At 45.9% G+C, this 12,500-nt stretch overlaps 1 protein-coding gene across 1 annotated transcript in view; it reads right to left on the reverse strand.

Moving 5' to 3' along the window:
* The window catches only part of LOC125025742, a 15,422-nt gene that overhangs the window by 1,888 nt on the left and 1,034 nt on the right, over positions 1–12,500 (reverse strand). The window contains exons 2-4 of the mRNA XM_047613926.1: positions 5,997–6,059; positions 337–411; positions 1–207 (exon numbers count right to left, since the gene is read on the reverse strand). The exon at positions 1–207 is cut by the window's left edge and continues 1,888 nt beyond it. Coding sequence (XP_047469882.1) covers positions 1–207; positions 337–411; positions 5,997–6,059 — 345 coding nt within the window. The remainder of the gene's footprint in view (positions 208–336; positions 412–5,996; positions 6,060–12,500) is intronic.

The raw sequence follows: 12,500 nt of genomic DNA on the forward strand, positions 1-12,500 counted from the left end.
GAGACGAAGATCCCAGGACTTGCCGGGGGTCCTGGTGAAGAGAGCGAAGACCACGTGTTCCTGCGCCGCGCTGCGCCCCCAAGAGAGAGTCCATTGCGCCGCCCACCCGCTGAACACGAGAGTGAGACGGGAATTATGTTGACTCAGAGGCACGACGCTGTTCGGGTGCGCGGAGTGGAAGTTGCAAGCGGCATCACATCCTTCTCCCTATAGGAACAAGAAAGCGCAACATTAATACAAATGAATACATGGACGATTTTTTTTTATATCTGATGATCATCTCTTTATCACTGTAAAATCATTCCATACTAATCTGAGCACTGATAAGATACTTACACAAATGTCTCTTTGGCCGCAGGTGATACTCCAGATGGGGTAGTTGGTCGCAAGCAGTTCGCAGTTCTCCCAGCACTGTGGACAAAAGAAAAAGTCGGTTAGTCAAGGCTTCGCAAATTACTGAGTCAAATGCCTAAGAAGGTAAAAAAAAAAGCGGGGGAAAGAAAGTACAGATGAAAAGGAGTGTATAGACGTGAGGAATGCACCCTCTGTATGTTTTCCTAATGCCCCCTAAGTACCCGAAACGACCTAAATGACAGAGGGTCAAACGCCCAAATGACACGCTCGGCTCTCTGGCTGTCCTCGGCGCCCGTCCCTCCCCGGCCCTTGACGAATGGATAACTCATCTGGTCTGCGTCTTCCCGTCAAGAACCGTTGGCCGGGACGCCCTCCCAAAGCTGGGATTAACGCATGACGAGAATTCAGTGGAAGTTGATGTTTTCAAGTTTGTTTGTGGCTGGGATTACTCATATCGGGACATTTGACAGGAAAAGCAGAAGTTCATACAGAATTTTATACTGATGGACCGATGTTTGGCCTAACGTCGAAATTGTTAGAAATATATGCTTGCGTTTCCGAAAATTATGACTGGTCGACAGCTATTTCCCTTGCCATTACCCCTTCCCGGTCGAGAGCTCTGGCGGCAAATGGGGAAATAATAGGCTAATTATCAGAATAAACAACACCAATGTCCCAAAGGCTTCCTACGGTCAGCCAGCTGCCCTCGTACCTGACCCGGTGAAAATGAGGGCCTCGTCGTCTCCAAACTACCGGTTGACCTGTAATTACTGCCTCAAACTACCGGTTGACCCGTCGTCACCTGTCGGGTCATTAGGTATAGGACAAAGGCTAAGGATGGGGTTCCGGGTTACTGGTTACCGGGTTACCTCTCTCCGTATTCGAGCAAGTGGTGAAAATATCAGGTGGACGGCGGGTTGTTTGAAGGCATCTGGGGGCCTTCCGTCCGGGAAAAGCGTGACTTTTTTTCTTCCCATTTTCATCATCAGAAAGAGCGAGAATAACAGAAATGTTTCTTTTTATTTAAATAGGAAGTTAAATCATAGATAAGAGAAATCGCGACCGGCGGTGAGATATTTTAACCTTATTTATTCAGACATTTATTCAGGAATATTGATGCACGAGTCTTCCCTGAAACCTCTATCGCCGTACCCTTTGTAACTTCTTCATCTAATGGTCTATACACGCCGACTCCCCTATTGTCCGTCGTTGCGTACTGTTCTTTAACACTTAACCATAGATTCCTTTTCTCGGTTCTCGTTCCGTAGTCTTAAATATGCTTTACGAGTATTCTTTTTTGTTGAAGGCTCATTTATAAACATCAACTCGAACCCAACCCTCTTAAACAATGGGGGAATTTTCGCCGTTTGTCTTTTGTTTTGGCTTGGTCTATGGATATCGCGCGCAAACTATAGACTATAGACGCTTGTAATCCTCTACAGACGTATAATGGCTTCTCGATCAATGCTCTTTAAAAATTATACAATGCATTTCTTCAAGAGAAGAGAAAGTTATTGTTAATGATACGACTCCATTAGATATATACCAGGCTAAAGTATGTCAATAAACCACGCAGGTAATCATTAAAAGATGCAAAGTCGAGACTACATCTCAACATGACTTTTGTCCTAATAAATTCCCTCTCAAAACAAATGAGCGCCGAAGACTTTTCAACTCGCCGCTAACATTAAATACACGGTGTGTTACAATCACGCAGCAATTTATGTCCTTGTGCTTCTATCTTCCCCGACTGTAAGTATTGAATTATTGAACAAATGGACAATAACATAAATTTGATGTTCATCGATTAAGTCGAAAGAGACAATGGCAAAGAAAAGAGAAGGAAACACGAGAACATCGCACCAGTCCTTATTTGTTTTATGATGATTACTAAATATTTTATTTTTGTATATTATGCCTGTGTTGATGCGAAAACATTTTTGGAAATTAAATTACTTTTGAGTATTGCCCATGAGGTTTTAATATTTGAGAAAATCCATTAACTCTCCGATATGAAACAAAAGACTCGTTTCCCGCAGCCCTTCCTGGCCCAGATTGGATCCGACGCTCCTACGGCTTCGCTCATTATGCACGCTTGGAATCCAAACCTCTTGTCTGTCAGCTGAGCGCTTTTCGCAACAAAGGCATAATGAAATTGCCATTTGTTAGATCGGATCATCATTACGAACGCTGCGATAAAAGAAAGAGGAAATGAGGGGTAAATGAAAATCGCATTTGATGATTTCAGCGGGTTTCTTCTCAGTCTTCAGTCTTAGCGTCTTTTTAAACATCCTCCCTGACATCATGATCTCCGATTGTGTAAACTGCGCCGAAGAAAGCGCAGTGGGAGCGCCGTGCAGTGCTCGCCTCACAACAGCGCAGGCGCAATAAATAAAATGGCGGACGGGCAATTTGGTGCGGGTTGCCAACACGGGAGCAATTTGCAAAGATGGATGCCAAGCCTCTTGGTATTTTTTTTCTTTTTCTTTTTCTTATCTAACCGAGGTAGTGGACGTTTCCTCTAAAGCTTACAGAGAGTGTTTCTTTCCTTTGGCTTTGCATAGCGCGACATGCAAAGTCTCATGTGGCAACACCGCTTGTATCAGGCGAGGGTTTGTCTCCTGTTGAGTGTGTTTACCTGTCGCGCCGATGACTTCAAAACACTCGAGACATCACAAGACGTGCAATACTCCCATTGTGCTGATGGAAACACTACGGGCGGCCAACTAAAATGTACTAGACGATCGGTACATAAATACGGGTATTTAAAGAACCATTAATTGATTATATTGTAAATTACGTTAATCCTGCTCATTAAAGCGATTATGTCAGGCAGGAAAAGAACCGGGTTTTGCGGGAAGCCCATCGCCGCTGCCGTACTTCACCCACGCACCCAAGGATTTCAACGTTTATCGAGTTTCTCAAAATATATTTCTAACATCAGAACAGAAAACCGGGGGAACAGGAAAATAATCAATTATAGAAATCCCCGTCACAGGAGCCACCACAAGAAAGTCAGTGATACGGCAAATGCCTTTGTTACGGTTGTATGGCAGACGCACCAATTTAGCTGTCTGGGCCCTGATCCCCACACCATTCATGCCTGTCAAAAAAGGGTCTGCCTGTGTCCCCGGGTCTCGGAGGCGGGATGAGGGATGGAGCATCAGTACTTTCTGCCATGTATCAACATTATCACGCAGTGCAGTCGAAGCAAATGCCGAGTATTTAATTTATTATTATAGTAACATATAGTAAAACTTTTTAAAAATCTTTTACTGAACTAAGACCCTAAACACCCCTGAACGCATCCTATTCGTCTTCTATTTAAAGAAAACAATAACACGACACGACCGGACACTGTCAACCATACACGTACCGGCCCCGTGCTTCTTATTACCGGATCCCAAGCATTGTCTCTAAAGAACGCATCGTTATTACAAACGCCCATAATTCACGCCCTTGGCCCCTACCACCTACTCTCCCTTCAGCCACGCCAGGACGCCCAAAGGACGCGACGAGTGTTGGGAGTAACGAGGTCCTTGGTAACGTAAAGTGTCCACCGGGCCCACAAAAAGCGACGTCGCCCACAAAGACTGCATTTCACGCCATCCCGACCCTCTCTCAAGACCCCCATTGTACGATAACTTTCCGAGAAGGTTTGGAATCCGTCCGGAGCCTGAGAGCGAGAACCGCACACCTACGACATCCGTTATACATCCTTTATGGCGCTTTACAGTCCTGTGTGTGTGCGTGTGTGCGTGTGTGTGTGTGTGTGTGTGTGTGTGTGTGTGTGTGTGTGTGTGTGTGTGTGTGTGTGTGTGTGTGTGTGTGTGTGTGTGTGTGTGTGTCAAAGTGCGTTTGTTCCTGAGCAACGAAACTTAAAAGCTAAAAAATAAAAAATACGGCGCGAATGCTATAGTCTCTCCTCAACGCCCTACCAAGCTTCTCAGTCTTGGTAATAGCCTTGATACGATGCATGGAAGAGATATGGGATGGGATTACGGCTGCGATACCCCTGCGCCATCTTCACGCTCTGGGGACTTAATCTGACAAAAGGAGGGAGGGGGAAGCAAGGGGAGAGGGCAGGTTTGTTCTTACCTTTTACCCATTCTTCGGTCTTAAAACCATAATAAGTTACTTACACCCGAGTTAAAAGTTCTCCAGGTGAGAGAGGAAGAGAGAGAATGCGGCGGGAGGCGTGGAGAGGTGTGGGGGGGGGGGGGGCATAATGGTTCGAATCGACTGTATCTTATTATTTGATGTTAATCAAAGGTGGTGTGAGATAGACTGTGGGATCGTAAGCACAGGGACGGGAATTCTTGAAGGGTTCACAGCGGCTACCAGGAGGAGAGAACTGCCCTTTTTACAAGCCTTTACACGCTTCTATTCATTATTACTTTTTTCATTGCCTGTGATCAAACCCAACCTCCTCCTTCATTCGTAGTTTTGAATCCAATCCCGATTTTCCCTGCGTGGGTAGTTTGTTTTTCGATTAAGTTACTTTAAATGTAAATTTCTGACAATCTAATTAATAGCATCTAAGAACCGAATATGTGAAATACAAAGAAACTAATTCCATCCCCTCTCCTCTCTTCGCCGCCTAACCGCCTGGTGTTGAGGACACTACACAGGTTTCCTAAGATTTCACAAGAACGTGTCTCTCACTCTTATTGACAAAAGCAAGCGGTCAAGATAGAGGCACGCTATTACCGTCCGCGAGGGGACAACATTGGCTATAATCCCGGCAACCCAACGTGAGTGTGGTCACTACGGCTCTGGAGGAACAATGGCTCCGAGTCGACGCTATCTGCACACAGTTGAAACTCTTAAGTCGTCGTAATGACCAGCTGAGACCAGGATGAAACTGCAGATTCCATACTGTAAACTGACTCGGGTCGCCCGGCCAGTTTCCAGGAGATATCAGGCGCTCCCTGTTGCTATTCAGTTTTTCCTTTGAGACGATAAAACGCAGTACTAACCAGCCTTTTTATATAGTAAGTCATAGTCTAGAAAACTGAACTGAAAACCACAAACGAATAACCCTATCAGAAACAGAAACAAATAATGAAAGTTAACGTGAGAAGCAGGAGAAACAGAGCATCTTAAACCCCAGAACAAAAAAAGAGACAATCAGATAAGAAAGGCAGGATGCGAGGCTCACTAAATCGCTTTCATTAGTCAGTCTTTGTAATGATAACAGCCAAACGCAGGCTTCTAGCCAAACCGATGAGAAGTGAATGGACAGCTGATTGAGAACTTGGGGAAGGATGAGAGTGCGGCCAGAGAGAGAATTGAAAGAGTTTTTGGAGAGAGATGGGGAGTAGAGATGGCCGAAGAGCCGAGATCAGTATGGGAGATAATGGTGGAAAATCCGCTTGTTGTCTAGTCCTGAGATTCTGATGTTTACTTTACCCATTGTATACGTCTGTCCATCTCTATTCATAAATGACAAAGGTTTTATCTAGACAAATTTGATATTAAAAGGTATTTTTCAGAAAACAAAATGACTTTTAAGTCTTTAACATCATTGATTGACTTCTGTTTTTTTTAATACGAAGATTTCCAGCTTACTGGTTGAAAGCTGCAACTCACGTCGTATAATGCGATAAATGTAAAGGAATATAGACCTTAAGTCTACTCACCATAAAGCAGTTGGAGTTCTGATGACAGCTGGTGTCGTCTTGCAGGGAAATGTCTTTCTCGAACTGAAAATAAAAAATAATACATTAAAACATATTTGACATTAAATCAAATTAATTGTTCAGAACAATGGAAACAGATGTAAATAGGTAATGTATTTGAATGCATAATATCCACTCAATTCATCTTCATAAACTGAAACTCAGAGGGAACTCAAATAAACCTTGAGAGCAAACTAGGATCAACTGGGCCAAACACACGAGCAAATATAAACAAGTCAATAAGGCTGAAGAAACTCCATTCCTTGATCAAACCCTGTGACGGTTAGTTTGTTTGTAGAGCCTTACCCCCCCACCCATGGCTCTTACCCCACCCCCTCCCCCTTTCACCCCCACAACGCCAACTCTTGCCCCCTAAGCAGACAGCTTTCATGTGGAATAATACTCCACTCCGAAAAAAAAACATTCATCGCCATTTACTGATTACTAGACATTATTTCAAAGCTTATACCTAAATCTTTTTCTTATTATATATAAAGAGTAAAAACAAAAAACTCTCATGCATCGAAACACAGGCCACGTATTCGCATCCCGTCTGAAACAATGGAAAAGCTCTCGTCGTTTCCTCCGCGTCCTGAGGGAGAGCGGACGGCCGGGGAGCGAGGGCGAGGAGTGTTTGCCGAGCTGTTTTCACGGTAAACCATTACCTGTTGACACGGACCATTCCTACGTTTACAAAAACACGAAAATAAGCCGAGGACTTTGTTGACCAAACACCTGAAGACATAAAGCTAGAAAGGCGATGAATTTTGAACCTGAAACTCTTTAGGTGAAATGGAAGATGGAGAGAGGGTACCACACCTTCCAAGTGTTCTTAAGTAAATACTCTTTGTAAATCCTTTAGAATATTCCAGGGGATGAAGAGGCTATTCGTTGTAACATTATTTTGTTTCAGTAAGCATGATTCATCGACGTACGAAGTGACACCCACGCAGCCTAGCTCATTTCTTGCGCTAGCGTTGAAATCCCCAGCAGCTGATGTGAGAGAAAGAAAGAAGAGAAGAGATAAGAGAAGAATAAAAGAACAGAAGAGAAGAGAAGAGAAGAATGGACGACGAAAGAGAGGAATGTAGGGGGAGAGAAAAAAAATAGAATACGAGAAAAAAGAAAATTAAATCAGTTTCCCTGTCTTTAAAAAGCGCCGGACGTTTATAACGACTGTCGTGAGGTGCCTGTCTCGGATGAAAAACTATCCCATAAAATAAAAGTGTCTCAGGTCGAAGCCGTCACCTCCAATCGTGGGTGATTTATGCCCCGTGTGGTCGCCTCGCTCCCCGCCAGGTACTAAACCCTTCTGCAGGAGACCCCGGATTATCGCCTTCGGAATCACTCGATACAAACATCCGTCCACCTCGAGGGGCTTGAGACATAATAAAAATCGCGGAGGACATTCCTGAGGGAGAAGCATAATTCGGGTTCTCCTTAAGCAGGCTGAAGGTCCTCCCTTCTGACCGGCGACACTGCTACACGGCTGAGGGAAGAAGCGCCTTTAACGGCCGGGTGACACAACAGATTAGGATCTCCCACGGTAGATTCGTCGGTGTATATGCCTCGAAAAATTGCATAAAAGTTACAATAAATCACTCTCAGCAGAAGGCGGCTGGAAGAGAGTTCAAATCCAACATTCTCGGGAGAAAGACCGTCCCACAGCAAGCCCGGCGATCCATTAATTAAGAGGCCAATGAATAAGGGGAGCCAATACAGGCGTCGGGGCGCTGACGGATCACCTTCGCGAACAATGGGCTGGACACAACGCTGGCCGAGTCCTGCATTAGTCTTACGCGAGCTGAATCAATCAAGATTGTTTATATTATCATGTCATTCTGTCGTTTGTTTAAAAAAAAAAGTCGTGTGCTTTACATGATAATATCTGAATACCTAACGAAGCTGCTGGTGATATAAAGAAAAAAAAAAGTAGAGGAAACCAAACAATGATTTTTTTTCTTTTTTTGTGGAGCGTGAACCCCAAGAAATGATCTATAGCCGAGCCCAAGAAAAGAATAAAAGAAAGCCTCAGTAGTATTTACGATTTCCTCTGATTGTAACGGTAACCACATGACCCCCGGAAATATTGCCCGCCGCCGCCTTGAGCTCTGGGATATAATACAACTGTCATGGGGCTTCCTATCGCTCTCCATCGACAAAGTTCAGTGTACGGCAGATACAAAGCGAAGTAAATATCAATAGACTAACAGTCGCTATCTGATATGATCGCCATTGTCAGAAGAATAAGATGATTAGAGTAATGAAGCTCTATGTGAAGCCTATAGGGTTAGGGCTTCCGCGGTTGCCACTTCCGCTCCCGGCGTGATAGGCCTTTAACTTCCTGTGATATCGACGAAGCTTCGGGGCCATCAGTATTGACGGTCTGGATGGCTCTTCCGGTACCTGGCAGATGCGAACGGCTGAGTGAGTATGATTAAACTAAGAAAAATACTTTATGACGAGGAAAGTGAAATAGCCATCGCTTCTGAAAGGATGATGTGAATTACTTAGCACTAAAGGTATGTGTATGGATGTATCATTTTTTCGTTAAGTAACAAATCCCTTCCAAATCCCGCCAGTAAGAACGGTGAGGTGTCAGAGAAAGGGATTACATTCCGTTTGCCGAAGGATTAGATTCCATTTAGTAAGGGAGTCGCTATTCACGTGTCATGTCAAGTGTGTGACGAGACCGGGGACATTAGGAAGTGCTGAAGCTTCGGCCGTTTATATTCTAGGGAGCGGGACGGCTACACAATGAGTCCTGAATGTTGTTTACGTGCGTGTCTACGGGGACTGGCGAGGGGCGGGGGCTGCTACACTTGAGCCGCCCTGACTGATGGGAGAGCTCCCCTTTCATGCTGGAACACACAAAACTCGTTTGACTCGAGGAAGACTCTAAGAAGCTTGGGAGATCAATTTAGAAAAACTGCATGGGGCCTTTTGACATGGGTCTGCCGTTCGGGGTCTTTGATAAGAAGAATGTAGTGAAGATTATCCGTACCCTGGCCGGCCCCCGAGACAACACCTCGGCCAGCGCAGCATCGCGGGCCGACCGGCCGAAGCAGGGGGACATTTTGACTTCCTGACCGCAGTCATGGCGCGACAGTAGCAGCCTCAATAGGAACCAAACTCCGAGTCATTAGTTCCTCCCGCTTTTGTCTTTTTAATGCCCAAGAATCCGTTTTATAGAAAAGGTCTTTGTCCAGAGGTCACCTTCGCCCGGGGCACGGGAGCGAAGCGCTGCCCTCAGCTACCTGAGCTGATCACTGCCCAAACGACTATCAGACGTATTTCCTAAACAGCGAACCGTGTATTCGGCTTTGTTCCTCCGTGTCCCTCGTAATGATGGAGCCTTTACTCCGAAAACAAAACGAGAACTCTCGAGGGGCCGCGACTTATCCTGAAGGGACAGCTCGGACAGTCGACCGGAGGAAAAAAAATCCCATCCCGTTGTCTTATTGTGCCAGAGGACGTATGGGCATTGTGAGCCACTCTCGAACCCGCAGAGAAAAGAAAAAATAACAATATTACTATATCAGACCCGAGTTGAGTCTGTGGTGGAAGTCTGGCTCGCCCAGGGGGAGGGGAGGGGAGTGCCCGGCCCGTGGTACCGACGCCGACGCAGAGCGCTCTACTAACTCCCATACTTACTCTACGGCTCTAAATCAAAATCAAATGTATCCGATAGAACGGATAGTGAGCCCGCAACCCCTTCCCCGACTCAGGCACCGGAGTGTGGTAAACGCAAGGACCTCTTAATAAGGCCACAATAAGACGTGTGGGTAACCGTGCCAGGTCGATCCAATGTGCACGGCGAGAGGGGCCTGGGACCTGCACCCGCCGCTGACCTTCCCTGCTCCCGTTTTGTTTCGCTTCGAACGAGAAAATGACCTTCATCCCTCTCCCTCTTTCCAGACTAACTCTTCAACACGGACCTTAAAAAACACTATGAACCGTTACAAACACGCTAGACGTTATTAATAGAAAGTGGACGATCTAATCTCGGTTCTATCAAGGGTATTTTGCGGCCGAGAAGCCACACAAGCTCAAGAGGCGAACGCTACGCAACGCCCCGACTAACGCAAGACAGCAGCGAGACCGTGCGATATCTAGCGGCCGCAACGACAACACGCCGCGCTGATTAATTAAGCTGATATCAATGATTCAACAGACATGTTTTATACCGTAAGTCACTCCGCATGGAAAGGAACAGTGAATCATAATATCAAATAAAAGTTAAAAGAAAAGGGGCAACAGGCTCATAATTTACCACCACAGACCCCACTAAGAGAAAATGTAAAGAAAAGTGAAATGATATAAAAGCGAAGTGATTAGTATTCCTCTCCGTGCGCCTACGAGACTCACGGGCATCAGGTAGCGGCGAAGGGAAGGAGGGGCATGGGAGGGGGAGGGGGACCTGTGGACTCGCCCGTAATGACCAGCTACCGGACCTCGGGCTCGCCAAACCCCACTCGCAGTCACTCAGTCGGAAAAAATATATAAATGTGTATATATCGTATTATCATGAATATATAAAACTGATTTAACCACCATGACATACTGGACCGCATTCCCATTACTATTGTCAATGCCCAAATTTGGAATTCCCTTCGCCACCCTAGCTACGGAAGCTCCATAGGGGCACCTTCTGTATGATGGGGAGGTGGGGTCGGGAGGGGAGGGGAGGGGGTGTCTCACACTGTGGCGAAAATTAATGACTGTCACCGTGGGCATGCCACTGACCGCGACGCTGGAGATGGTGCTAGCAGGGGCGGTTTGTGTCAACTCAGCAAGATTTTATGGCATATGAATTTCGCCAGACACGTAAATTCTCATAACGTAAAAAAAATAGAAGAGGGACAAGTAAAAATGCTAAAAAACACTCGGGAAGGAATCACACTCAAACCTCTTCGATAGAGTTGGCCCTTACACGCGAAAAATAAACAAGTACTTAAGATTCGCTAAGCGCCGGCAGTTCATTAGCGTTCTTTGCGAAAGTCGATTTCCCTAAACCGAAGATCGAGCGCGCCGGGAAAAATGCCTCGGCCGCGAAATTCCTGAGACCCCCTGGAAGAAGCAGCAGTAAATCTGACCGTCTGCCCTGTTTTCGCGCATCGTTATCCCGCTGGAAATGTCACAAGTCACCGCCTAGACGGCATTAATTACCTAGAATTCCTGCGGATCTGGTCCTCCTCCCGATTCTCCTCGTCCTCCCTGTCCCTACCCTCTCCTCTTGTCCCTAGACAGGAGAGATCGTAGGGAAGATTCGCCCCCCCCCCCCCCTCCCTTCTCTCTCCCATCTGATTTCTTGCCTTGCCATTGTTGTAGGGGACAAAGACATTTTTTCCCCTGAGAAAGGAGTTTTGGGGGAGAAGAAGGGGGGAGATACGCAGGCGAGGAGTAGGGTTAAGTGGCCCGAGGTGGAAGATAAACATTTGGAAAAACTGATTACGGATTCTGAAGGTGTAAATAAAAGCGAGTGCAGACCGTCTGACGGCAAGGACTTTTCAGTAACGACAATCAAATTACGAAATATATAAATAAATATATGGAATTAAAATATCATATACACCCCATGCACACCGCCGACTGCCTAACACCCAACCAAACATACACGAATCAAAGCCTCTCCTTTTGAGGAGAATAACGACAGCCCACACTCGCCATGCATTATAAACACCCCAAAATAAAAATCAGCATCACCTTTTCTGCCATCGGTTTCCAGCCAGTGGATAAAGACGAACGACCGACGAACGGGTTCTGGACAAGAGTCCGTTCCAGAGACTGAGCCCGCAAAAGAGCGCCCAGTCGGACTCTCTTGTGTCGTTCTGACAACCGTAGCGCACGCTCAGACATACCCTCTTTAGTTCCCGTCCTCGCGGGAAAATAGAAAGGGGAGAGAGAGGGAGAGAGAGAGAGAGAGAGAGAGAGAGAGAGAGAGAGAGAGAGAGAGAGAGAGAGAGAGAGAGAGAGAGAGAGAGAGAGAGAGAGAGAGAGAGAGAGAGAGAGATAAACAGGAGTGGAGAAAGAATTCAAATCTTACAGATTATTCGAGTCTTTTGGGTGGCACTGCAGTCAGTCATGAAATCCCCCATTTAATCTAACGCAGGAATATAAACAATAAATCTGAAAACTCCTCACATGGAAGATATACCTATAAAACTGAAACTCTCCGTTCAAAACATATAAATATGGCTGTCAAAACCTTTTCCCTTGCCTTTCGCTAACCCTCGCCATCACAAGCCCCATAGAAGGCCTTACCTCGCTATTCAGAAGAGGACAAGAAAGGACAGAAGAGAAGAGAAGAACGGCAGGCGAAGAGAAGGGAGGAGGGGGAAATAGGGAGAAGGGAGAAAGAGGGCCTTCCCTACGAGTCAGAAGGTAGTGTGAATAGCATGAATAGATGACATTGACAGCGCTGGGCTTTTAGCAGTGATTAAAGGCGTCGGAAAAAGGCAAGGG

Source organism: Penaeus chinensis, chromosome 5 (genome assembly GCF_019202785.1).
Source record: "Penaeus chinensis breed Huanghai No. 1 chromosome 5, ASM1920278v2, whole genome shotgun sequence".
Taxonomy (NCBI): domain Eukaryota; kingdom Metazoa; phylum Arthropoda; class Malacostraca; order Decapoda; family Penaeidae; genus Penaeus; species Penaeus chinensis.